The following is a 25356-nucleotide window of genomic DNA, read 5'->3' as shown; positions in this document are numbered from 1 at the left end:
GCAAAAGAAGCACAAAGCAAGACTGACTCACAAACATCAGATTCAGATTTAAATCAGTCCTTCTTATCTGTATAATTGGGAGGAATTTCTTCCTTACTTAAAATTACTAAAAAAAAATACAGGAGTATAAGAGCGCTCTTTGAAGAGATCCACACATTTACGAAGAGCTAATTACATTGTTGATCATTCAAAACAGATTCATTATGAACTCAACATGTGGCACAAAAGTCATTTCATGAGTGGCCTTATTCCTGTATCAAGTGAACTGAGAAGTGAAAATCCTTGCAAAAAGCCAAGTTATGAACATAATCCTCTAGTACGCCATGTCTCAGCAGGTAAGATTAAAAAGACAAAACAGAACACCTCAAGACTGCAACAACAAAGAGTTTATTAGAGCCAAGAATATATAATCACTGTACAGAAAACATTCAGAGTTAAAGTGTGAAATACTGAACTGCTCACTGTGCATTCCAGCGGCTGAGCCTGTTAGTGATGATTTAATTGGCTGCCTACAGCTGGCTAACTTATCAGCACTTAAAAACATCTTTCTAAACAGGGAAGAACTGATTGTCCTTTCTAAACGATAACATTGCCCAAGGTGGGAATAAAAGATCATACGAATTACATTTAAAACTTACTCAAGGAACAAAGTTGATGGGAAGGGAAGAGAGGAGATTGCCATAGTTCCGTGCTTTTTCTGCACCCAAGAACTGCAGCCTCACTGCTGTGACTTTGTACATACTTGTGTTCAGCACAGCAATGACTTCTATTTTTAAAAAAGAAAAATCTATTAACACGTACAAGAATTTACCATCAAACCCAGCTTCTTCCAGTTATCTTTGGCTTGAGAGGAAGTTTCTTACTTCAACCTTTGAGGACCAAATGTTTTCAGTGGAAAGAAATGCTATAGCATCTGAGGCTCCAAGGATGGTATAAACAACCATTCTCCTTTAAAAAATGGTTGATTTTAAACCTTCAATGAACAGAGACTCAAAATGCTTCTCCACCTCCTGAGCTCTCAATTCTCCATGCTACCAAACCTGCAGCTTTTGACTTCCAAAACTGTCTGGTGAAGTCCACAGGGGCTTGAGAAAGTATCTTCCTTGAGCATTTGCTTGTTTCCACCACAGGCAGGCAAAAGGCTTATTTTCTCCAATACTAAAAGAAAACAAAACACACATAGCACAGCATTTACTCAACTTGGTTTACTCTCAAAGAACAGAAGTTATGCATAAATTGAACTCTGTTTAAAAACATGTTGAAATGCCTCAAGGCAGGTGATTTTCACAACCCTCCAGGAGAACAAACAGCATGGAAACCAACTCTATCTGCCCCTTGACATAAGCTTTCATCCAATCTACATAATCCTGCTGGCAGATGTTCCTTATTTTATTTTGGCATTCAATAGGAGGAAAATAGAAGCACTACCCTGAGCGAAAGGAACCACAGCTGCATTCTGGGATGCAGAAGCACTGGGACCACAGCCTGGAAATATTCTAAAGCGACGTAGCATTTAGAGCTTAAATTGAGTTTGCTCCTAAGCAGAGAACGGCCAAGCATTAGCACAATTAGCACAACCCAAAACTGTACAGCTACATTTTAGGTGGGACACCCCTCATCCCCCAAGCTTTCACTTTTTAAATCACTGCTTAACATCCCTTCAACTGGAGATTGTTTCTTTCCTCTGCAGAAATAAATAATGTTGCTAAAATGAAAACGACTCTCCAGGGAGAAATGGTTACTTCATTAGTATCAACTAAAATTAGTATGCACTTTTTCTCTTCTTGAGCACTACTGTACAACGCCATTAACTTAATCTAAATGTTAAATTTATTTACTTTTAAGAAAACAGTTTTTTGATAACCATTAAAAAGGAGACAAGTACTACATAAAAAGGTCTGTAAAATATGTGATAATTAGATACATTAGAAACAAAAGACTTCTTAACACAGGTCTGAGTTGAACTCAATTTACAATATTGTTAAAAAACAATACCAAGCTGATGCCAAAATATCTAGACTGCTTTATCCAAGAGCTTTACTTACTACAGAGTGACATATAAAATGCTGATACACAATGGTTACTACAATAACCAACCTTATTAAAAAGCTCTTAACTGCTGCAGTAGACAGCACAGATTCCTTGTAGGCCTATTTTGGAGGCAGTAAGAAAATAAATACCAATAAACAAAAAAACATGCTGAAAATGAAATGAAAAATTGTGTGGCATTAGGCTAAAATCTGTTTAAGCATGTGTCATAATACCTGTGTAGTGTTGGTTTTTAATGTTTTTTTTTTTTTTTTTTTAGACAACTTGTATTATTATTAAGAGCAAGGCTATTAACAACTCAGTGCAGCATTATGTGTGAACAAATTCAAAGCTTCAATTGGCCATTGTGTAAGATGACCCCTTTTACAGCAAATTCAATGATGCATTAATTGTTCATTTGTTCAACGATTTACAGACTTCGTGAAGACTCCAACAGCAAATTCTTAAGAGTGCCTCAAACAAAAAGGAGACACAATGATTTTGAGTAATGAAGTACTAAATATCACTAAAGTGCCCTATCTCACTTGTAATAGGAAGAGAATAGACATTAATTACATTTATTTTTGATGGATTTTTTGCTAAGTTTTCAAAAACTTTTATAAACAGAGCTCAGATTCTTAAGACTTGTCAACTGCTGATTAATGTGTTATTACCCTTTATGTATCCTCCTCACACTTATAAGCAGCCAGTATTCTTGCAGCAGGAAGCCTGCAAGCGTGTTTGTAGAACATGAATGAAGGCAATAATCCGAATTCCAAAACTAGCAGAAGAATCCTGCATCCCATGGAACCAAGAGATGCCTTAAGCACTTACAAAGCAACACACTGTTGTTTTGATTTTAGGCACTCAATCCAAAAAGTAGAAAGGAAAGCTAAAAGCACATAGGTAGCAAACTCTGCAGCAGTGCATGAGGAGAGTTCAGGGCCTCAGGAAAAAGAGCCCAGAAGTCTCCATGCTGGAATTCAGCATTGGCCAGCTGGAGAGGTATAAAAACCCCAAAAGGAGACAACTGGATCAGGCCTGCGTTAGTGGCTGTCACATCTGCTTATTTGGTATCCAAAATGCAGCACACGCTGTGGGCTTGCTTTTTAACTCCCAGAAACATGGATGGAGGATTCTGTTGGTGCCTGATGCTTAGAACACCGTTCCTGGGAGCTAGAAGCCTGGGGTTCAAATTCTTGGGTGCTTCTAAATATTCTGAACAAATCTGTCCTGTGATTTTAAAAACAGTTGTAAGTGCTGGAGAAAGGTCAAGCAAGAACAAGTCTGAACGGAAAAAGAAAAGGTCACATAAATCAAACCTGTGAACTCTGACTTACTAATACAGCTTCACAAATGCAGTAACAATTATCTGGGAGTCTGGCAGTCACCTAAGCCCAATGAAGTAAAAAGACATATCTTTAAAAGTGACTGTCAGTATGTGATTAAAAGAAAGGTTTATACACATATTGGAGGCACTTAAAATTTTAATCTTGAATCTTTGTAATGGCTTGTTTTTTTTGAACCCCATGTCCGACGCTAGGAATTTTTCACTTTGCCTTATGAAATTACATTCTCCATCCTATGATAACAGTAATCCATAATAAATGACAAAAAATTTTGCAACATTTTCATATAATTACACTAATTTTTTTGTATCACGTAAAAGACCACCTTTGTTTAACATACATGCAGATGAAAATGACATTTTTGCTTCTTGCCCTGCACTATAGTGCTGTTCTTCAAAATAAAAAAATTAAGATTGCAGGAAACAACAGATTATTTGGAAGACCTTTAGCAAAATGGGTAGCCATTAAATAGTTCTCCTCAATTTATATCAGCATTTGATCAGTCTTCTGAAGAAAGAATCAATAAAAAACCTGGGATAATGACTGGCTTTTCAGATCAGTTTCATTTTTCCTCTCAATTCCATTTCTTGTCATTGAGTCTAATACTTAAGGCAAACAGTGTAATATCTTAAATCTCTGATAAACACAAACTATGTCAGATGGTTTTAGGGAAAAAAACATTGTAAATTCAAAGAAGAAATGCTTTTGTGAAAACAGTTTTATTCAATGTGAGGATGAAAACGTTTTATTGTCTTACTGTGGCTTGTAGTAAGACAGCACGCATACATGTGGTTAAACATTTCATTCTCTGTACTAGAGCAAGGGTAGATTCTAAGAATAAAAATAGTGGAGACAATAATTTACTGACACCCAGACCAGTAGCAACAATGAGATAACATGTGAGGGTGGATGGGACCTCTGGAGATCGCTTACTCCAAGCACCATGCTCACGCAGGGTCAAACACAACAGGTTGCTCAGGACATTGTGCTGTTGGATTTTACAATATCTCCACAGACAAAGACTCCACCACCTCTCTGGGAAACACCTGTCCCAGTGTTTTATTACCCTCACGGTAAAAAAAAAAAAGTTCTTTACATTTAGATGAAGCTTCCTGTCTTTCTGTTTGTGCCCGTTGTCTCTTGTTCTGTCACTGGGCACTGCTGAAAAGAATCTGGCTTCACCTTCTTTATTCTCTTCCATCAGGTATTTATATGCACCGCTAAGATCCCTCTGAGCCTTTCTTGTCCAGGCTGAAGAGTCCCAGGTCTCTCAGCCTCTCCTCGTATGACACATGCTTCAAGTGCTTGATCATCTCCATGGCCCTTTGCTGGACTTGCTCCATGTCTCTCCTGTACTGGGGAGCCCAAAAGGGCCATGGCACTCCAGATACATCTCACACAGTACTGGTAGAGGGAATGATCACCTCCCTCCACCTGCCAGCAACCCTCCAGCTAATGTGGTCAAGGAAGCTGGTGTCCTTCTTTGCCATGAGACCATACTGCTGCACAAAATCATAGAGTGGTTTGGGATGGAAGGGACCTTTAAAGGTCATTTAGTCCAACCCCCCTCCAGTGAGCAGGGACATCTTCAACTACATCAGGTTGCTCAGAGTCCCGTCCAGCCTGACCCTGAATGTCTCCAGGGATGAGGCATCTACCACCTCTCTGGGCATCCTGTGTAAGTGTCTCACCACCCTCATTGTAAAAAATTTCTTCCTTATATCTAGTTTAAACCTACAGTCTAAATCTACCCTCTTTTAGTTTAAAACCATTACCCCTCACTCTATCCCTACACCCGCTGATCAAGAGTCCCTCCCCAGCTTTCCTGTAGCCCCTTTAAGCACTGGAAGGCTGCTATAAGGTCTCCCCAGGGACTTCTCCAGGTGAACAACCCCAACTCTCTCTTTCTTCATAGCAGAGATGTTCCATCCCTCTGACGATTTTTGTGGCCCTCCTCTGGACCTGCTCCAACAGTTTCATGCCTTTCCTGAACTAAAGAGTCCAGAGCTAGACACAGCACTACATGTGGAGTCTCCCAAGAGCAGAGTAGAGGGGGAGAATCCCCTCCCTCGACCTGCTGGCCACACTTCTCTTGATGCAGCCCAGGATGCGGTTGGCTATCTGGGCTGCGAGCGCACATTGCCAGCTCACATCCATCTTTCCATCCACTAGTACCTCCAAGTCCTTCTCCGCAGGGCTGCTCTCAATCCCTTCATCCCCCAGCCTGTATCGATACCCGGGGTTGCCCCAACCCAGGTGTAAGACTTTGCACTTGGTCTTCTTGAATACCATGAAGTTGCCATGAGCCAACTTCTCGAGCTTGTCCAGGTCCCTCTGGATGGCATCCCATCCCTCAGGCGTGTAAACCGCACCACCCAGCTCGGCATCGCCAGCAAACTCGCAGAACGTGCACTCAATCCCACTGTGTCACTGATGAAGATATTAAAGAGTACTGGTCCCAATATGGGCCCCTGAGGGACACCACTCATCACTGACCTACATCCAGACATTGAGCTGTTGACCACTACTAGTGGTCAGCATTCTGTGCAACTTGTCCACCAGAACCTTCAGGACTTTCTCTGAAAAGGTGCTTCCCACCTCATCACCCGACCCCCTTGCCTATGCTTGTGCAAGGGGTTATTCTGCGCCAGGTGAAGTATTTGGCACTTCGCTTTGATGAACTTCATAAAGTTCCTGCGTGGTCATTTCTCCAGACTGTCAAGGTCCCTGTGAATGGCAGCATGTGCTTCTGGTGTATCAGCTACTCCTCCCAGTTTTGCACTGCCTGCACACTTACTGAGGTTGCACTTCACACCATCATCCAGGTCACTAATGAAGATGTTAAACAATCCTGGCCTCAGTATCTATCCTTGGCATACACCACTAGTGACTGGCCTCCAGATGGAGTTTGTGTCACTGATCACAACCTTCTAATCCCAGCACACCGGCCAGCTCCCAATCTACATCAGTATCCAGTTCTCTATATATTGCTCCAGTTTGTTTATGAGGACATTATGGAAGACAATGGCAAAGTCAAGGTAAATACTACCTAATAGCTCTCACTGAGTTCACAGAGCTAGGCACTTTATCTTAAGCTGCTATCAAGCTGGTCAGGCATGATTACCCTTTTGTAAATCCATCTGACTACTCCCAGTCACCTTGAATCTATTCTGCAGATCCGCAGGTAGCACAGAAGCCATCCCTCCTAATACCAGAAGTGTCAAGGTTCCAGCTGTCACTATCCTGGGAGTCACTATTTCCCAAGTCAATGAGCCCAACATGTTCCTGTTTCTTCTTCAGTGCAGCTGAAGGTTCAGGCTCTTCTGTCTCCAAAGTCTTGGGGAAGATCTGGTCGATCCCCTTCTTGTCAGCCCTGATACTGTGCAGTTTGCCGACCTCTTCCCACAGCTCCTTTACCTGGTGATGCAGACATTCCACCACTGCACACCTCATGCAAGCAAGGAGCCTGATTCCCACTGTCCCAGCCCTATATCAGAAAAACTGCATTATCCCTCAGGACCTCCATCTGTGTTGAGGCCTCTGACACAGGTGACAGCTGTTCACATCACTGCTGGGGACCATGTTCTGGGGTACAACGTCAGCACTGCGGAAGATGTGGATGATGTTATGAGCAGAGTTCCTGCCCGCTTCTGTGCAAGTTGCTGTGTCTGTTAATCATCAAAATAACAAGCTGGAATGCACAGTTAAGGAAGTCTAGCAAAGGTAGGAAAGAAAGGAAGTTTATCTTCACTCATTTACTTTGGGAATGAAAGATAAGGAAGTTCTGGATCCTTTTCTCAGAACTCCAGCTTTCCAATTTGCAGTTCCTACCTTGGTAAGACAACCAGTTACTGCCCGCTTAGCATGTTTCCTAAGGTGCTTTAAAAATTACTTGTAGGATCACTAAGAGCTTGCTCTCCAGTCCTGGCAGCGAGGACACACTTTTAATTTGCTGGAAAATGAACTAAAACATCAGAAATAATGATGTTAAGCCTTGAACTTACCACTCATAACCTCTCACCTCACTCAGCTTTTACAGAAACCACCAAGAAGAAATCTCACCTGTGCAAACTTGTGTATCTGCTCCACCACAGCTGCAAAGAGGGCATGGACACTTTCATCAATTAGACTCTGCATATAATGGACAGCTTCTTCATCAGACAGGTCCAAACGAAACTTGTCCTGAACCTGGAATGGGGGCAGAGATGACAAAAACTAGTTCAATTCAACAGTGAAAACATACACTATTCTATATGAAGCATATAGTAGCAGACATAATGATTTCAGTTATGAAAGTTTCTAAGTTACAGCAGAATATTAGAAATTTACAATGTCATGTAAAATGCATATTTTTAACCGTTTCATAAAAGGGAGTATTTAGAAGAGCTAGAAACAGTTCCCTACACTTCAACACCTCAACTAGTAATTTCAAAGCTTGAGAGAGAGGTACAAGAAAAGTACCTGGACAGAAGAGTTTAAACAGAACTAAAATGCTATGAGAAAAAGAGAAAACATGCTATGAGAAAAAGAGAAAAGTATTATTCAACTAAGCAAGAATGACATGTCACTTGAGAAAAAACATAAAACTTTGCCTGTTAAATACAAAGTTGGAAGAGTCTGGATGATCCTAACCATTTTTGAAAGTATGTAACACTTCCTGATTCTAAACTTATTTTCAGATATCACTCTTTCAGAAACTGTAAGGCAATTAAGTACAGAATACAGAATCAGACGGAGGGGCAAGCAAAACAACCCTGCCAAAACCAACCTTTATATGGCACGTGAGAATTTCATTAACTTTTGATTCTATCCACCATCCATGAACAGCTGGTTGGAGACACTGCTACCCCAACAGTGGTTTTTTTTTGACAGCAACATATTTTAACTGTTGTACCAATAACAGATTTTGCTTAGTACTTGCAATTTGTATATGAAGTAAAAGCTGAATACACTGTAATTAAGAGCAGCACAACACCTATACTTTCTTATTTCAGCCTTGGCAAAGCCTTGATCCATGAATATTTACAAATATTCAAGGTGCAGTACACGCCTTTCTGTGAATTCCAAGTAATTCCATGGCAATTGTTCATGACTGGTCCAGATGGTAACATCTCACAAGCGCCATTACCACAGACACTCCTTAGGTAATACTCAAAAAACCCTCTATGTAGAACTGGCAAGAGCTTAAACAGATCTTTAGGGGAGGAAAAAAAAAAAAAAAATTTTGCTTTAGAGAAGCCAAGCAAGTTCTGCAGATGTGCCTTACCCCTCACAAGATTTTTGAGAGGCAGATGCATAAATAAGCATTTTGGATGAGTTGGCCTTGGCCCATTGATCCAGACTGTCCAGATCCCCCTGTAGAGCCTTCCTACCCTCAAGCAGACCAACATTTCCACCCAACTTGGTGTCATCTGCAAACTGACTGAGGGTGCATCCCTTGTCCGGATCACTGATAAAGACTTTAAGAAGAATTGGCCCCAATACTGAGCCCTGTGGAACACCACTTGTGATGAGCCACCAACTGGATTTAACTCCAGTCACCACCGCTCTTTGGGCTCAGTCATCCAGCCATCTTTTTTACTCAGTGAAAATACAACCATCCAAGCCATGAGCAGCCAGTTTCTCCAGGAGAATGCTGTGGGAAACAGTGTAAAAGTCTTTACTGAAGTCTAAGGTAGCCAATATCCACAGCCTTTCCTTCATTCACTAAGTGAGTCACCTTGTCATAGGAGATCAGGTTAGTCAAGCAGGACCTGCGTTTCATAAACCCATCCTGACTGGGCCTGACCTCCTGGTTGTCCTGTACATGCTGCATGATGGCACTCAAGATGATCTGCTCCATAATCTTCCCTGGCACTGAAGTCAGACTGGCAGGCCTGTAGTTCCCCCGATCCTCCTTTTGGCCTTTCCTGTAGGTGGGTGTCACATTTGCTAACCTCCAGTCAACTGGGACCTCCTCAGTTAGCCAGGACTGCTGATAAATGATTGAAAGTGGCTCAGTGAGCACTTTCACCAGCTCCCTTGGTACCCTTGGGTGGATCCCATCTGGCCCCATAGACCTGTGTGTGTCTAAGTGGTGTAGCAGGTCACTAACCATTTCCCCTTGGATTATGGGGGCTTCATTCTGCTCCCCATACCTGTCTTCCAGCTCAGGGGGTTGGGTACCAAGAGAACAACTGGTCTTACTATTAAAGACTATGGCAAAGAAGGCATCAAGTAGCTCAGACTTCTCCTCATCCTTTGTCACTGTTTCTCCCCTGTGTCCAACGAAGGATGGTGATTCTCCTTAGCCCTCTTTTTTTTGCTGCTAATGTATTTATAGAAATTTTTTTTTATTGTCTTTTACAGCAGTAGTCAGATTAAGTTCTAGTTGGGCTTCGCCCTCCTAATTTTTATCCCTGCATAACCTCACAACACCCTTGTAGTCCTCCTGAGTTGCCTGCCCCTTCTTCCAAAGGTCATAAACTCTCCTTTTTTTCCTGAGTTCCAGCCAAAGCTCTCTGTTCAGCCAGGTCAGTCTTCTTCCCCAGTGGCTTGTCTTTCGGCACACAGGGATGGACTTCTGCGCCTTTAAGATTTCCTTCTTGAAGAAGGTCCAGCCTTCCTGGACTCCTTTGCCCTTCAGGACTGCCTTCCAAGGGACTCTGTCAACCAGGCTTCTAAACAGGACAAAGTCTGCCCTCTGAAACTCCAAGGTAGGAGTTCTGCTGACCCCCCCTCCTTATTTCTCCAAGAATGGAGAAAACTATCATTTTGTGATTGCTACACCTAAGACGGCCTCCAACCACCACATCACCCACAAGTCCTTCTCTCTTTGCAAACAACAGGTCCAGCGGGACATCTTCCCTAGTTGGTTCACTCACGAGCTGTGTCTGGAAGCTATCTTCCAGGAACCTCCTAGACTGTTTCCTCTCTGTTGTATCAGATTTCCAGCAGATAAATGGTAAATTGAATGGTAAATCCTCCATGAGAACTGGGGATAGTGACTGTAAGACTTCTCCCAGCTGCTTATAAAATTTTTTGTCTGCCTCTTCATCTTGGTTGGGTGGTCTATAACAGACTCCCACAATGATATCTGAGTTGTTGGCCTTCTCCCTGATTCATACCCATAAACACTCAACCCTATCATCACCATCATTAAGCTCTAGACATCATTAAGGTTTAGACAGTCAAAACACTCCCTAACATACAGGGCTACACCACCGCCTCTCCTTCCTTGCCTTTCCCTTCTGAAGATTTTATAGCCAGCCATTGCAACACTCCAGTGTGAGTCATCCCACCATATTTCTCTGATGGCAACTATGCCGTAGTTTTCCTGCTGCACAACGGCTTCCAGCTCCTCCTGTTTGTTGCCCATGCTGTGTGCATCAATGTAGGTAAACTTCAGTTGGGCTATTGATCCTGACACCTTTTGGGGGGGAGAAGCCCTAATTCCTATGTGATCATTCTGAGGCACCTCCCTGGTTTCTAACACATCAATAACCCTTGTGTCTTTGCTGCCACATGGATCTCCATCACCAACCTCCAGAGACGGCAGACCAAAGGACCTCGCTAGCACCCCAGCCCTCAAACATACACGTGCTGCCCCCAGGCTTATCTCTAGTGAGACTAGTTTTACCCCTTTCCCCTTTCAAATCTAGTTTAAAACTCTTTCAATGGGCCTAGATCCTAGAGTTCTCTAATCAATTAAAACCCTGAAGTTTAAAACTACTAGTAACCTTGCAAAGTAGTGCTGATCACAATATGGAAATTACCCACCAAATTCACATTACTTCCAGAAAATTAATTGCTGCCATCTAATTACATGCTTTATTCTCCTAAAGATAAATTTCAAGTGATGTAAGTTCTTGTGGAGACCATCAAATTCATCTACTTCAGTCTCTTGTATAACGAGCTAGGTAAAGTGCTATCAAACAATTTTTGTATCAAATACGTAACCTGTAGTTTATCTGTGAGAATCTCTTTTACAGAGCCTTTATAATGAGACAGAATGCTTTACATCCTAGGCAAATTGTTTCAATGATTAATTGTTCTATTTCATAATTGTGACTTATTTCCTATCTGAATTTGTCCAATTTTCATCTCAAAGAGTTGAGCTCATTAAAACTTTTTACATTAAAGAACTGTCCATCAGAAATCTCTCTCATGTAGGCAAATATCAAACGATGTAAGTTGCTTCTTAACCTTCTCCTGGATATGACTAAGGAGACTGACTGTAAGACAGAATCAAGTCTTTCCTGAACATTTTCCATGCTTCCACTTTTTTTTAAGCATTGACAAAAACGTGAGGCAAATTACTTCAACAATGTTTTTAATAAGGTTGTATTTGTGAGATGATACTATCTTCTCTTCCCATTCTATATTCTTTCTATGCACCAAGAATACCGCATATACCACCACCCTCTTTATGACAGCAAAATACTCTGAGATTTCAGGTTAGTACTACTCTGCATTCTTTTCAAAGGCAATGTATTCCAAAATAGTGCCCTGCAGGGCTACAATAACAAGCATAACTTAACATGCCAAGTATGGAAAGATAACACTGCCTCACTCAAACTACTGTTAAAATTCTGTTGCTGAGATGTTTGAAGCATAAATTGAGTATTTCCTCAACTTCCCCTCAGAAAGAATTTTGATCAATATGAAAGAATAGATTAAGGCAAAAAATTTCAGACTCTCATGGAAGCAAGTACAAGGGAGAGATTTAGAAGACACTTCAGGCTAATACTATAGAATTTTTATCTTCATAACAAACATGATGAGAAGGAAGTTTATTATCTCCCATAGACATATTAGAAGCTTGACAGCAAATGAAGCACACAGAATCCTACTGAATTTAATGGACTAATCACATGCTTGCAATTATGTACAAGCTTAAATACCTCCTGAAATTAGAGCACAGACTTCTATCAGATCTATTTTCATGCTCACAGAAAAGGTGATGTAATGAGAATTGAGCAAAACTGCTAACTGCAGTTTCAAAAAGAAAAAAAAAAAAAAATCACTGTAATGCTCTTTTACCCAACTCTAGTAATCAAGCACTTCAGCAACTTTGTAATTTGTTCATAGAACAACTTCTCAGAAAGTTTTGCAGTTAGTGATATTAAGGTGCCGCTTCATTCTATGGAATTAATAACTAAACACACTTCCCACAGGATCAAATGCTGCTGAATACTAGGCCTTTGCATGAAAGTTTTTCAGCAGTGCAATTAAAACTGACTGCTGCAGCCTAGCCAGGAGGAAACACAGCAAGATGACAAATTACCTCTTGAGATTCAACAGCAGCAACAAGATTAATATACATTGACTTCTAGTTCTTGTAACAAAACCAATACTAATTCTTATTTCAAAGAGTTCCAAAGCAAGCCACGTATTCTAAAAGCCAATAGTTTCTCACAGACAAGGTGCAACTAGGAAGAGATTTTTGCATGGTGTAAAAAAACAAAAGTGAATTCGGGGGGGTTCAGATTCTGATGAGCTCTGAAGTTATCTCATTCTACACACTTAAGAAGAATGGCCACCACGAAGGCATCAAAAATGTTCCGCCTGAATTATTTACTTAGAGTTCTCACTTTGGCATTTAAGTGAATTGTTCTAGTTTAGTCATTAGTATTTGTCAAAGAGAAAAGAAATACCCTTGATGAATCTGCTTAAACTTTTGCTTTGTTTCCAGAAAGTAAAGTTTTAAACCCCTCACTGCATACACACATTGATTTTAAACATCAGGTCTCAACAAAATTTAAATGTTTAAAGATGAAAAGGTTGGATAAAGAATTAGAGAGTCCATGAAGATACTGACATTAAACTTTCAAGGTTTCAAGTTGTCCACTTCCTATCCCCCTGCACAGTGGGTAGTTTAGTAATAAAGCATAAAAGAACAGGATTGCAGATATCTGAATCTGCATCACTAGAAATTTTATTATACTTCAGTTAAATTTGAAGTGTCCTGTAAGAAAGCTACTGTCAGTTATCATGATAGAGCTTTTATTTTTTAAAACACAAAAAAAAAATTAAAAGGGGAAGAGGCCAGAAACCATGAGGTACAGTTCAGAAGAATACATGGGAGGGTGTGGGCAAGGGGAGAAGCATTTAAGTATGAATTACTTAGAGCTGAACTGATGAGAACAGAAAAAAGCTGATCATCACTTGCTGCAGAATCACACAGAGGACTGGAACTTAGCAAGTAAGAAGGCAAAAAAGGAAAAAAAAAATCAAGAGTAAACCCACCAAGAAATAATGCTCTGCACCATGCTTATCCCACCTAAAATTACCAGTTTAACAACTACAGTTGAAACAAACTCAAGAAGACTACAAGAGGAGGAAATGGATACTTAGTGGCTCCCTCACCTTCCAGCACAGTGTGCAAAACCAAGACAATAACAGATGTACTGTTTTGGTGGTGGTTTTTTGTTTTGTTTTCTGTAACTGATATAAATCAAGGTCTTTGCCCATTCCATTACTGCTGCCCCATGCATTGAATTTTTCAGTATCTTAAGAGATTGCATATAAAAGCATTAACCAAAAGATCCTTATTTTTTTATGCAAAGATGAACTTATACAGCACTTTTAAAACCGATCTTATACAGCATTTTTAATATGGCCTAAAGCTGCATTTACACATTTTATTTATAATCAAATCACAGGTTGCAGATACATTATTATGCTTTCTAGAACAGGTTAAACCTAAGAAGCTGTGGCTGCCCCCTCCCTGGAAGGGTTCAAGGCCAGGCTGGACGGGGCTTTGAGCAACCTGGTCTAGCGGAAGGTATTCCTGCCCGTGGCAGGGGAGTTGGAACTAGATGATCTGTAAGGCCCCTTCCAGCCCAAACCATTCCATGATTAAGGTGCTAAGACACAGGAAGGTGGAGGGTGAAACAACAAAAACAGTTATCAGTTTTGACTATACTTTGCTGAAAAAACCCAACAAACCAACCCCACCAAAACTGAAAAAAAAACCCCAAACACAAACATCCTGTGAGACCCCCAGTCAAAATTAGAATTAACTTCTCTTCTTCTACCTGGCAAAACCAAACAAAACACTTCCACCCAAAATCAAGTGGTCACTTCATCCATCTACTGTAAGAAACCCCAGGATCCTATGATGACACAGTCTGATCAAAGCAAAGACTACATAGAATCCCACATCTTAAATTCTGGGGTAGGTAAAGGAAGTCCCACACCACAAATAATATGGGGAAGTAGAACGTCATGAGAGATAAGACTGCAGTACAGATTAAAATATTTCATGAAAAACACTGATATTTCCCACCAAAAAAAACCCCCAAACCACAAAAAACCCCCAAAAAAACCCCAAACCAAAACCCCTGTTTTAAAGATATAAAGTTTCAAAACCTATGAACCTCATGTATATTTACATCTGATGTGACATTTCACTTGAAAAAGGGAAGTCATAAAGTTAACCGAGAGGGAAAGAGCATAACATCTACCAGAATAATGGGTACTGTTAACTGCTGGTAAACTCACACTTTATTTTTGCTTGAAGTGTCTTCAAGGAGAACTAAAGAGACTATAGTTTTGAAAATGCTATCAAATATATTGTATGAAGGTGATTTCAGAGAAAAGTCCCAGTCAGGCCCACAGAACAGTGTACTGTATAAAAATCAGGATGGCAATAAAGAGGAGATAAATACTCAACAAAACCCTAATCATCATATTAAAAATTGCGGTTAAAGGTCTGAGATAATGGCAGGCCTGTGTCTTCATTTAGTTGAATTAAGTTCCAAGTTTACCCTTTTTTGGTATTTCGTATTTTTGGAAGCATGATAGGCATTGGCTTGAGAACAGCACTAGTGCAGGTAAGTGCACTGCAAATTTCCAAGAGTTTCACTTATGTGTTTTGCTCCTTAACCACAAGACTGCCCTTTCCCTCTTACCAAAGAGCAGAGTTGTACGGACTTTTTTTTTTTTGTCCTTAAGTTTGACCAGCATAGTCCAGTTAGCCTTGTATTAAACTCAGAATTTTTTCTTTTTTACTAGCAAGTATCTTCTCACTGTTAAAACATTACCTAAAATGGATTAGGTACTTAAGGCTCAAGATTAAGACAAACTGTAGAAATTCTTCAGAATATTTTATAAACTTCAGGGTAGTATCCAGATCTCCACCTCATGAACATTTGTAGCTATGTTTTTCCTAAGTACTGAAGAAAGTAGTAATGCATTTTGAGGTAACATATCACACATACATATGAGAACCATTTTTCAATCCTATCTTCAGACAAATTGCAAGTCAGCCATTCTGAAGACTGGTGGCTGCTCTAGTATTTATTCTTTCGGCAATATTAAGCAGCACTGCTTGTCTTTTCTATGAGTACTACATTGCTTAAACTTAAGAGAAACTTCAGTGTCCTTTTTCATTGGGTCATAATATGAATTGGATATAAGCACCCTGACTACTATTAAAACTTCAGATAAAAATCAATTGATAGCCAAAAAAGAAAACAACAAAATTTAGTGGTGTTTTCATGATTATTTCTACTCTTTTGCCTTTCAATAGTTACCAACAGTCAGCACCCAACATTCACGCAGCAGAAACTGGCATTAAATGTTTGGCTTAACCCTTATCACATTTCATATTCAACAAAACTTTCTTGCTTTCCCTGTTGCAGGCAGTCCAAACAACTCACACTACAAACTATTTGGATGCTGTATTTGCATGAACAATTTAATTTGAAAGACTATTCCAACAATAGCTTTTGTTTTCAAGGCTTCGATTTGAACAAACTGCAGTTTCTAAACAAGCCTGTGTAGGCTGCTTTTTTTTTTTTTTTTTTTTTAAACAGAAGCCAGTAAAGATGTTAGTGAACATCTCTAAATTGAACTTCCATGAAAATCTGCTGTTGCAGTACACGAAGACAATACTGTTCCAGCTCACAATTTCATCATATTGGCCAAAAACTTTTAATCACATACACAGCATAATACAAAGCAACAGAGGTATGTTCTCACACCTGGTTCCTATGTTGTGACGTCTATTCCATTTTTTAGTTTAAAATGAATTAATATACATGCAAAATCAACAGCCTAGAAATAGAAAAGCTTGGTGTGCAGCTGCAGTGTCACTACCCAAGCAGACAGAAAGATGAACTTCTGCCTAGGCAAAATAAGCTCCATGTCACTTTCACAAAGAATAAACCCCAGAGCAGCAGGCAAATATAAATCCTGAAACAAACAGACCTTAACCAAGCAAAACCGAGTTTATTTCTTCTACAAAAGTAAATTTCCTCTTGGCATTAATAAATTTTAAAAATGTTTCCAAGCTTCACCTTTTAACAAATACTCACATTTTCAGTCAGGTGAAAAGGGACAGATATCCACTGCCTAAAAAAGACATGTCAAGCACCAAATTAGAAGACCTTTCTGTTTTACTAATTTGTGAACTCAACTCTCAATTATCCATTGACTCACTCCTGTGGAGGAGAGAGGAGGGGGGAAGAGCACAGGGAGTTTTACTACAATCAAGATGAAGAAACTGGCAAGATTAGCTCAGGCTTAGAAACAAGCTAGCTCAGAAACTCCTTCTGTACCTCAAGTCACATTGTATCGTTGATTCAGCTTTTATACCTGTAGAATAAAAAAAATCATTTTACATGTTTAATGTAAAAGGAACAAAACATGTCTGCTCTCTCTTGTTGATAGTTTCCAAATAATTATAGAACTCATGTTCTTATCAAGGGAGATGAGACTTAGTCAATGTTTGCATAGACTTGGAAACACAGAGGGTGATCTCACTATTACACTCTGTAGGAAGAAAACTCCACGCTCATTTTAGCCTCTTCTGTGTATGGCACTATCAAAACTGAACGGGGCTACTTTCACAAACAGTGTTACCTACTGCTTGCTGGAAGCCGGGTATTTGTGCCCAATAACCTTGCTTGTAAATAAAACAATTGCCACATCTTTGCAGCACCTTCTTTAATCAATGGCCATCTGAAACACAGCTCAGTCAATTAGGGCACTGTCCTTTAATGCCTGCTGAGTTCTTTGTGCAATGATGAATCACTGGTCCCTCATGTTTTCTAATTTAAAGGTCAGATTTGGTATGAAGGACAGATAGAAACCATCTGGCTTTCCTGTAGAAAAATCAAAAGCTTTTTTTGTTAGGAGGTGACAATGCTGAATACATTAGCTACAACTGAAGAGTGATCGTCTCCCTCTTCCTTATGCAAAACTGGCTATATAATTGACTCCAGATTTTAAGTCATTACTACCTAAATTTATAGCACCGGCTAATTTGAAAAAGACCCAACAGTTAGCAATTAGTGTTGCAGCTGTACTGGAAATGAAAAAGCAAGTAGCACTGGCAGAAAAAGGTGTGTGTGGGGAAATCTTCATTGTATTATCAGTTATGCATTGATAACTCAACATAGAGATTTCAGCCCATTGTTTATCCTGAAAACTGAGAGGTGGAAAAGCATAAGAAAAGAGTAGAAAATTTAAAGGCAATTACCTCAGAGGCCACAGAAAGGGACAGGCAAACTAGGGAGAATATTCTGCTACTTTTCAATTTAATTTCATTTTGTGACATTTTGGAGCCAAAGCAGGTTTTCAGAAAAGCCTAAATCAGAGGGTGGCAGTAGGAGATAGTCATGAACCATGAGGTGAAGACACCAGACTGACAGTTTTCTTTATAAATAGTATGGAGAGGACAAAAGGAGATGAAAGGATCAAAAAGACAACTAATTTTAAGCTCTGCAGCTGCTTTTTCTTGGTCAAAAATTGTCAGTCGTTTTACTATTAAACAAAACACTAGGAATTTGAAGAGGGTTCCTATGGTTTTGAGGATGGGGACAATTTTGTGTAGTTCATAATCACTGTTTTCTGGGATTTTCTATGGGGAAAAGTAGTGATCAAAAGTGGAATGAGGGAAGTGAGTCACTAAAACCTTTTCTTATAATTGAAAGGTACTAGCAAATTTATCTAGTGATATTAGGTATACACGCTGAAAGTGGATAGCTAGTTGAAAACACATTCTTCCATACACTCTCAAAGAATAGTTGTGAAACTTTAAACAGAGCTTTTGTTTGTTTTCAGGCCAACTCTGACTCACTCATTTTCAGCCCAATTTTAGGTGTGAGAATGCATCATTAAAGTCAGCACTGATTTAATTTCTGAAAACAAATGTTATGTAAAGCCAGTCAGAAGATGCTGTCAAATTTTGGTACGTTCTAAATCCACATCTCCAGTTGAAGTCATTGGGAGCGTCTGGTTCTTTTCACACTAACAGGAAGGAAATATCCACATTGTTGTCTTTCTCTGGTAAGTAAAATCAGTCTGAGTACAGCTTGCTCTCTTTTGAACAAGAGTAATGTGAAAGTACCTTCACTGATGACAGGAACGAGCACCCAGCTCTGCTTACACCATCCTGTCCCATAAACCATGTCAAACAGGTGTAATATATGCTTATTAAACAGAAAGTTGTACGTGACACAAGCTGCTGTTCTAATTTTACCTTCACTCGATACATACTTCTCCCAAGACATTTCACAACTATTGGACAGAAATGACACCTGGACAATATGTTTTCAGTTAGATTTTAAGCTTGATTATACAATTACGTTCTGCAGTTAGCTCCTTGGGATGTCACATTGTTACTGGGAGGTAAATGACATATTGGAAAAACAGTGTCCAACTATAAAGATCCTGCCTTTCCTTTTGTTCCTCAGATTAGCAATAATATTTAAGAGTGCTTTCTGCACTCGTTTTTCTAAAAGGTCTTATATAACATACCAGTCTGAAATTATTTAAAAAAAAAAAAAAAAAAATCACAATTCAAATCATCCAGTGCCTCACTGAAGAGGACACGTTCCACACAGTAGTTTCTTTCATGATCTTACTTTGCTTCCTTATTTGTCTGAGTATAAGAGAGTCCAAGGACTGCTGACTTCAAACCACCTTTTCTAACTAGTCTAACTAGCAAGCATCCTGTTATAATACATGCATATCTCACAGGAAGTGACAAAAGCAAGCACAAGAAATCAAGCCATACAATATGACAGTAGTAATCTTTATATCAATTTGTTTTATTCTAGACATCATTATCATATTATATGCAAATTTTGTAAACATATACATATTCTAAATAAAAATAAAAGTTAAACCCTCATTCTGGCTCTAAAACCTCAGTAGATTACTTTCTGAATGTTTAGAAAAGGGAAACACCAAAAATATTTCCAAAGGGGGCTTTACTCACTAGCATGTTTTTACATCTTACGTATTTCTCACTGAAACATAATACTGCCTTCAGTAAGCACTCCTTTGTTTAAAAACAAGCAATTTTTTTCTACTATATAATCTTCCTTGTAACTATAAACTAGTATTCTGATTTATCGCAAAATTTAAAGGTAACCTGTCTAGTTACCTCAGTGACTTGACAATTCAGCTTGCCTGTGCTTGCCTCACTGGCTCACCAGCTCCCTAAAGCAAAAATGAGGGCACTACAAAACAGAGAATGAGGATCCCTACAGCACCAATAAGAAAAACGCTGTCTATGAACTTCTACCTACGCTATTAAGCACGATCTCTTCTTATATACAGAAACATTTGTAAATCTCCATCTTTGTCTTCTGTAAAGCGGTATCACAGTTGAAATGGCTATTGACTCGACTCACACATCAAAGGTAATTTAATTTTGCAGGTCAGTCCAAAATGGATCTTTAACTAATTTAAGTCTGTTGAAATACACATGGATTTTTTGTTTAAAGCTTTAAGAAAAATATAAAAATCAATTGAGATGCTGAAAGCATTTATTCAATTTTCCTACAAGGTACAGTATTATCTTGTTAAATGACTGAACAAACTTGCCACTCAGCCCAAGAGATACAAGACACCTTGTTCTTTATTAGTACTAACAAAGCTCATAACTGAATTAATACCCAAAAGAAATTTTCCAACACATTATTTAAAAAACCCGATGCCCTATTCTTCACCATTCTATAATGGGTTAAGATGATTCTGATCCTAGCCCATTTACAGCTGATTTGCTGTTTTTTTTAAAAGCAAAGAAGTAAAACCAAAAATTGAGAACTAAAAACAATTAGTGTCATAGGAGCTTTGAACATACCCATATGAATGTAGTAGATCATAATGTCAAGAACTGGTTTATGGAAGGGTTCTCTGTTCACCTACTCTTTAGGGATCCCATTATGATGTATTATTTTTGCACAAATTCTAGAAGTATATCCAAAGGGTAATTTTTGAACCATAAAGGACCAAACCTGAACAGTTAACAGGAGTTAAAAACAGATGAGCTGCCACAAAAAAGAGTTTATGTAAAACAACAATACTTTGTGAAGGGCTGAAAAGTCCATGAATTACAAATAAAACATTTATGAACAAGCTAAATACCTTACTGTGTGGGTTTTGGTTTGTTTGTTTTAACAGAACAAGCACACTCTAAATGAACTTACAGAACTTGGAAAAGTAAAATCTTTCCCTCTCAAAACATCTGAAAATGTGTGATATGCAGTCCTTATCAGAAATACTTGCCTTACTGGTTCATTTCTAGCTCTTTTCACATTTTAAAGCCTCTGTGAATAGACAGACTTGAACCTACCATGAGAGTAAAAGTCACAGTTCACCAAGCTGCAGCACTGTCAGAGCCCAGTATCTCAGTAACTAATTGCTACATTTGATCTAACAGTGATCTGTCCTAGAGCAACCAAGCTTATGTTATTTTCATGCAAAGGTAGCACTATTGTATTTTGTAAGGGAATTTAGAAAGAACCACGTTGATCTAATTCATAGTTCTTAGAACTTCCTTTTAGATTTTGCTTCCTTCCATGATCTCCAATCAGATACGATACAATCATGCTTTACATCTTAATTTTTAACTACTGTACATCAGTCAATTGTAACATACTTGGCAGCTGTAGAAAAAACTTCCTGGCCTTCAATTCTTTATGTCAATTTGCTATTTCAAGAAAATTATATGAGAAATTTATACAGAGTAAGAGTTTTAGAAGTGTCTGAAATACTTACATGTTGCTACATTAAGACAAACCTTTACAAATATTTTACAGAATCTGACATCCTATTAATTACAGAAAGTAATATACCCCTGGACAGCACTTCTACAGAGTTCACTAATATAAAACACAATACCAAGATACCAGTAAGAAACAAGGATATTGCCATGTTAATTGGCAGTGAACACAGGGAGACTCCATTAAATAAAAAACATCAGGGCTCACGAGAGAGCATTCAAGGCAATCACAGAATCATTCAGGTTGGAAAAGACCGTTGGGATCATCGAGTCCAACCATCAGCCCTACTCTACAAAGTTCTCCCCTACACCACATCCCCCAGCATCTCATCTAAATGGCCCTTAAACACATCCAGGGATGGTGACTCCACCCCCCTCCCTGGGCAGCCTATTCCACTGTCTAAACACTCTTTCTGTGAAACATTTTTTCCTCATGTCCAGCCTGAACCTCCCCTGTTGCAGTTTAAAGCCATCCCCCCTTGTTCTGTCACTAATCACCTGTGAGAAGAGACCAGCACCAACCTCTCTACAATGTCCTTTCAGGGAGTTGTAGAGAGTGATGAGGTCTCCCCTCAGCCTTCTCCTCCTCAAGTTAAACAGTCCCAGCTCCTTCAATCTCTCCTCATAGGATTTATTCTCCAGGCCCTTCACTACCTTCGATGCCCTCCTCTGCACTCGCTCCAGCACCTCGAGATCTCTCTCACATTGAGATGCCCAACCAACACTATCATGTTAAGTGACAGTGAACACTGGGCAGAGATGAGTAAGATTAAAATACATATCCAGACTCAAACTTATTGCTGCAAACATGAAAGAACCAGCACTTCTGGAATTCAGAGAAATCATCAGTTTGATCTCTGGATGACTATTTCAGTCAATGACAAACTTTCCAATATTAGCCCTTGCACTACTTGTAGATACATATTTCAATTTCTCCCAGTATTTATTGTGCATCTGTTTGTAGACTTTACAATCTAAAAGGTTTTCTCCTCCTTAGGACATCATGAAAGAAAAAAAAAAGTACTTCTCCCCATTTTTCCAATAGGTAGCCAGAACCAAACATGTCGTCTTTATAAAGATGAAATTCACAGACATGTTGCAAGCATACGGTTAGGAAAATCTCTTCCTTCAAAAGGTCTCTCTACTAAATGCAGTTACTTCCAGAACTTGGTAGGTATTGAACCATTTTGGTTTTCTACTTCAAGACTATCTTCCACATTCTATGTGAGTAATCTACTCAATCTTTGCAGGGCATCTAGGGACAGAGGTGAGGTTCAAATATTGATATGGAAAAAGAATTAGCTGTCAGTTGCTCAGGGAAACAATCAAGTGGAGGGAGGGCTGTCATCTTTACCACAAAATACAGCACTTCTGTATAGCTCAGCCCTCCTTGAAATGAAACTGAATAGCTACAGGAACTCTTTGTATCTATTTGAAACCAAGAAACTCTGAACAGAAATACTCCAGTTCTTGCAGGTGAAAGGAAAACCTTGGAGTCACAATTTAGTTTTCTTTTAGGCAGTTGTATTAGAAGATTAAATACTAATTTAAAGATTCTGAATCTCTGCTTTCATAGCTTATTGAAAACACTGAAGAACAGCCTATTTTAGAGACAAACCACTGCTCAAATAAAGATTATACTGAACTGTTTTCCACTGGATACACAGGCTCCACAAAGTCTTTTGTGGAATTAAAACAGATAGCCCTTCACTATAAATCAGGTTATAAAAGAGTCAACATTTGCCTAAAATGTAAGTGTAATGAAATCTAGAGGAACAGTTATCCGGTGTTTTTAACGTCAACTGTTGTTGAAACATCAAATGGAGAAGAATGATTCAGGCTGGTGCAAAGGGACAAAGTTAGAATTATGGGACACAAGTTCGTTTTCACAGTAAACAAAAATTTCTTGGCTATGGAAGATATACCAGTCTACTAGTTTTAAATCTTCAGCAGACTGGCTGTGTATCTACCAGTAAACTGGTTTTATAAAACTGTCCATGACTTACAGGATTCTAGACTAGACAAAACAATCTTTCATGATATAGACAGTGCTGATTGCTTCACTCATCAAAAGTTTCATCAGGTGGGATCACTGTTCTTAGCAGAATGGAACAGAGTGCTACAGCAGACTGTGCACTACTGCATGGATGATAAAGAGCAGCTCTGCATTTACAGACACATGTGCTAAGTGATCTCAAAAGTATATTCTCCTGTCTTTAACTTCAATGACTTCAGAAATTGTGCAAAACTTATAAAACAGGAGCAAGTATTTTCAGGTCAGTTACAAATAAGTCACCATGACTGACTGAAAGTTTCATTACCTGATGGCTTGGGATACTGAAAGACAAGGAAAGCTTTCCAGTTACCTTTTTTACAGTCTTGTCAGGTTCAAGAGCAATATCTGGAATGTTGGCATCCACCATGAGGGAAAATAAGTTCAAGATCAAGTTGGAATACCTAAGCAGAAGAGCAAATTAGGTAAAACACTTCGTAAATTGTACAGAAGACATTCTGTAAACAGCTTCATTTAAGAACACATCACCATCTTAGTGTGAATTGGTAATGCTTCAGAGAAGATGCATTCATAACGCTTCAGTTGAACACATTTATGTTAAAAGCATAAGATACCTGATATTAGCAGTGAAAGTTTAATCTGCAAACTGTCTCAAACTGCCAAAACTAAACAGACTGCTCTGGTTTTGTTGTAATTTTCTAAAAATTGTCAGAACATTTATTCAGATACACATCAAATATAAACTGTGGTTTCATATATTGTAAGATTCAGTGCCATTTTCTACCTCTAGTAGGACAAACATATGCTAGAATACTGATTCAAAGGTTATTTTTTATTAAAAAGGATATCGGTGATACAGCAGCATTATATAAATTAGCATTCAAACAGCTGAGGTCTTCACAATTACAAGAAATGATTTTTCAAGTTGCTTCAAGGGCTCTTGCCGTAAGAAGGTGAATATAAGTGATTTAACCAGATCCAAGTCTGCAGTTGCTCAGTTAAGCTGCAGTAACATTGGTAGGCATGCTACACTTACAAAGTATAAATGTCATTTATAACCATTAAAAAAGACACGACAGAGTATAGTTTTCAGTTTTAATGTGGCGTTGGAAGTACTCACGAATCTTTGCAAGAACACCATTTTGCCCTTGCAGGAAATTAGCTGTACGTTGCTTTTTGAAAGGATAATTTTCAAGCTGTTCAACATAAACTGAAACTTCCCTTCCTCTGTAAAGAGATCTAGTCCCCTTTCAGAGACAAAGTACGTAACTGACTTCAAAATCTGAATACTGCTTTGCTAAGAGCAGTAGGAGCTTCATAGATGATAGAAAATGAATTCTTAGCAGCAAAACTTGTTATTAGCAAGCTGACAATTGCATGGAGTACAAAGTATTTTAACTACACAAAAGAACTGCTTTCATAGCCATATTTTACAAAGTAAATACTGCTGAAAAAAAAATATCTCTAGAAAAGCAAAATTCCATAAAAAAATCTTGACACTTCATTATTATCTGGAACTAGCACTATATAACACATTCCAATATAAGCTTTAACCCTTTATAACAGGAACATGTAAAATAAACTGTTTGGGCAGAAATCGTCATTGTCTAATTTGTTTCAGCTGTTCTGCTTCACATTCCCAGGGGCAAGCAGTTGGAATTAGGAAAATTATTTTCATCACGGATTAAAAGGAAAAACAGAAAAGTTATACTACCATTTGGTTTCAGATCTAGGTAAGAATCTGGCAGTCGAGTTGCTTTGGTGCCAGGGACACCATAGGTTTTAATGAAAATTTTTTGCATGAAACAAGCAAATATCACTTCAAACATCCTTAAATCTTACAGTTACATTCTCTCAAGTGTCTTCCTAGGCCACTGGTAGCCTCCATTGGTAGTTCTGCCTTTGAACTGACCCAGGAATCCAGACTAGAGTCCCTTTTGCTCTTGAACCACATACAGGAGAAG

The 25356-nt window shown here is 38.9% G+C and overlaps 1 protein-coding gene across 4 annotated transcripts in view; it reads right to left on the bottom strand.

Annotated features, from left to right (window-relative positions):
- Positions 1-371: 371 nt before the first annotated feature.
- Positions 372-25356, bottom strand: part of PIK3C3 (phosphatidylinositol 3-kinase catalytic subunit type 3) — a 78162-nt gene continuing 53177 nt past the window's right edge. For 3 of the 4 annotated variants that reach the window (XM_074855782.1, XM_074855784.1, XM_074855785.1), the window contains 3 exons: positions 23745-23835; positions 7440-7565; positions 372-1158 (listed from right to left, as the gene is read on the bottom strand). In XM_074855782.1, coding sequence (XP_074711883.1) covers positions 1144-1158; positions 7440-7565; positions 23745-23835 — 232 coding nt within the window. In that variant the 3' untranslated portion in view covers positions 372-1143. Of the gene's footprint in view, positions 1159-4094; positions 6982-7439; positions 7566-23744; positions 23836-25356 lie in introns of those variants that run through there. The other variant, XM_074855783.1, reaches the window with a different exon arrangement.

The sequence above is a fragment of the Strix uralensis genome, chromosome Z (assembly GCF_047716275.1).
Source record: "Strix uralensis isolate ZFMK-TIS-50842 chromosome Z, bStrUra1, whole genome shotgun sequence".
Taxonomy (NCBI): domain Eukaryota; kingdom Metazoa; phylum Chordata; class Aves; order Strigiformes; family Strigidae; genus Strix; species Strix uralensis.
This window is presented reverse-complemented; position numbering and strand designations above follow the sequence as displayed.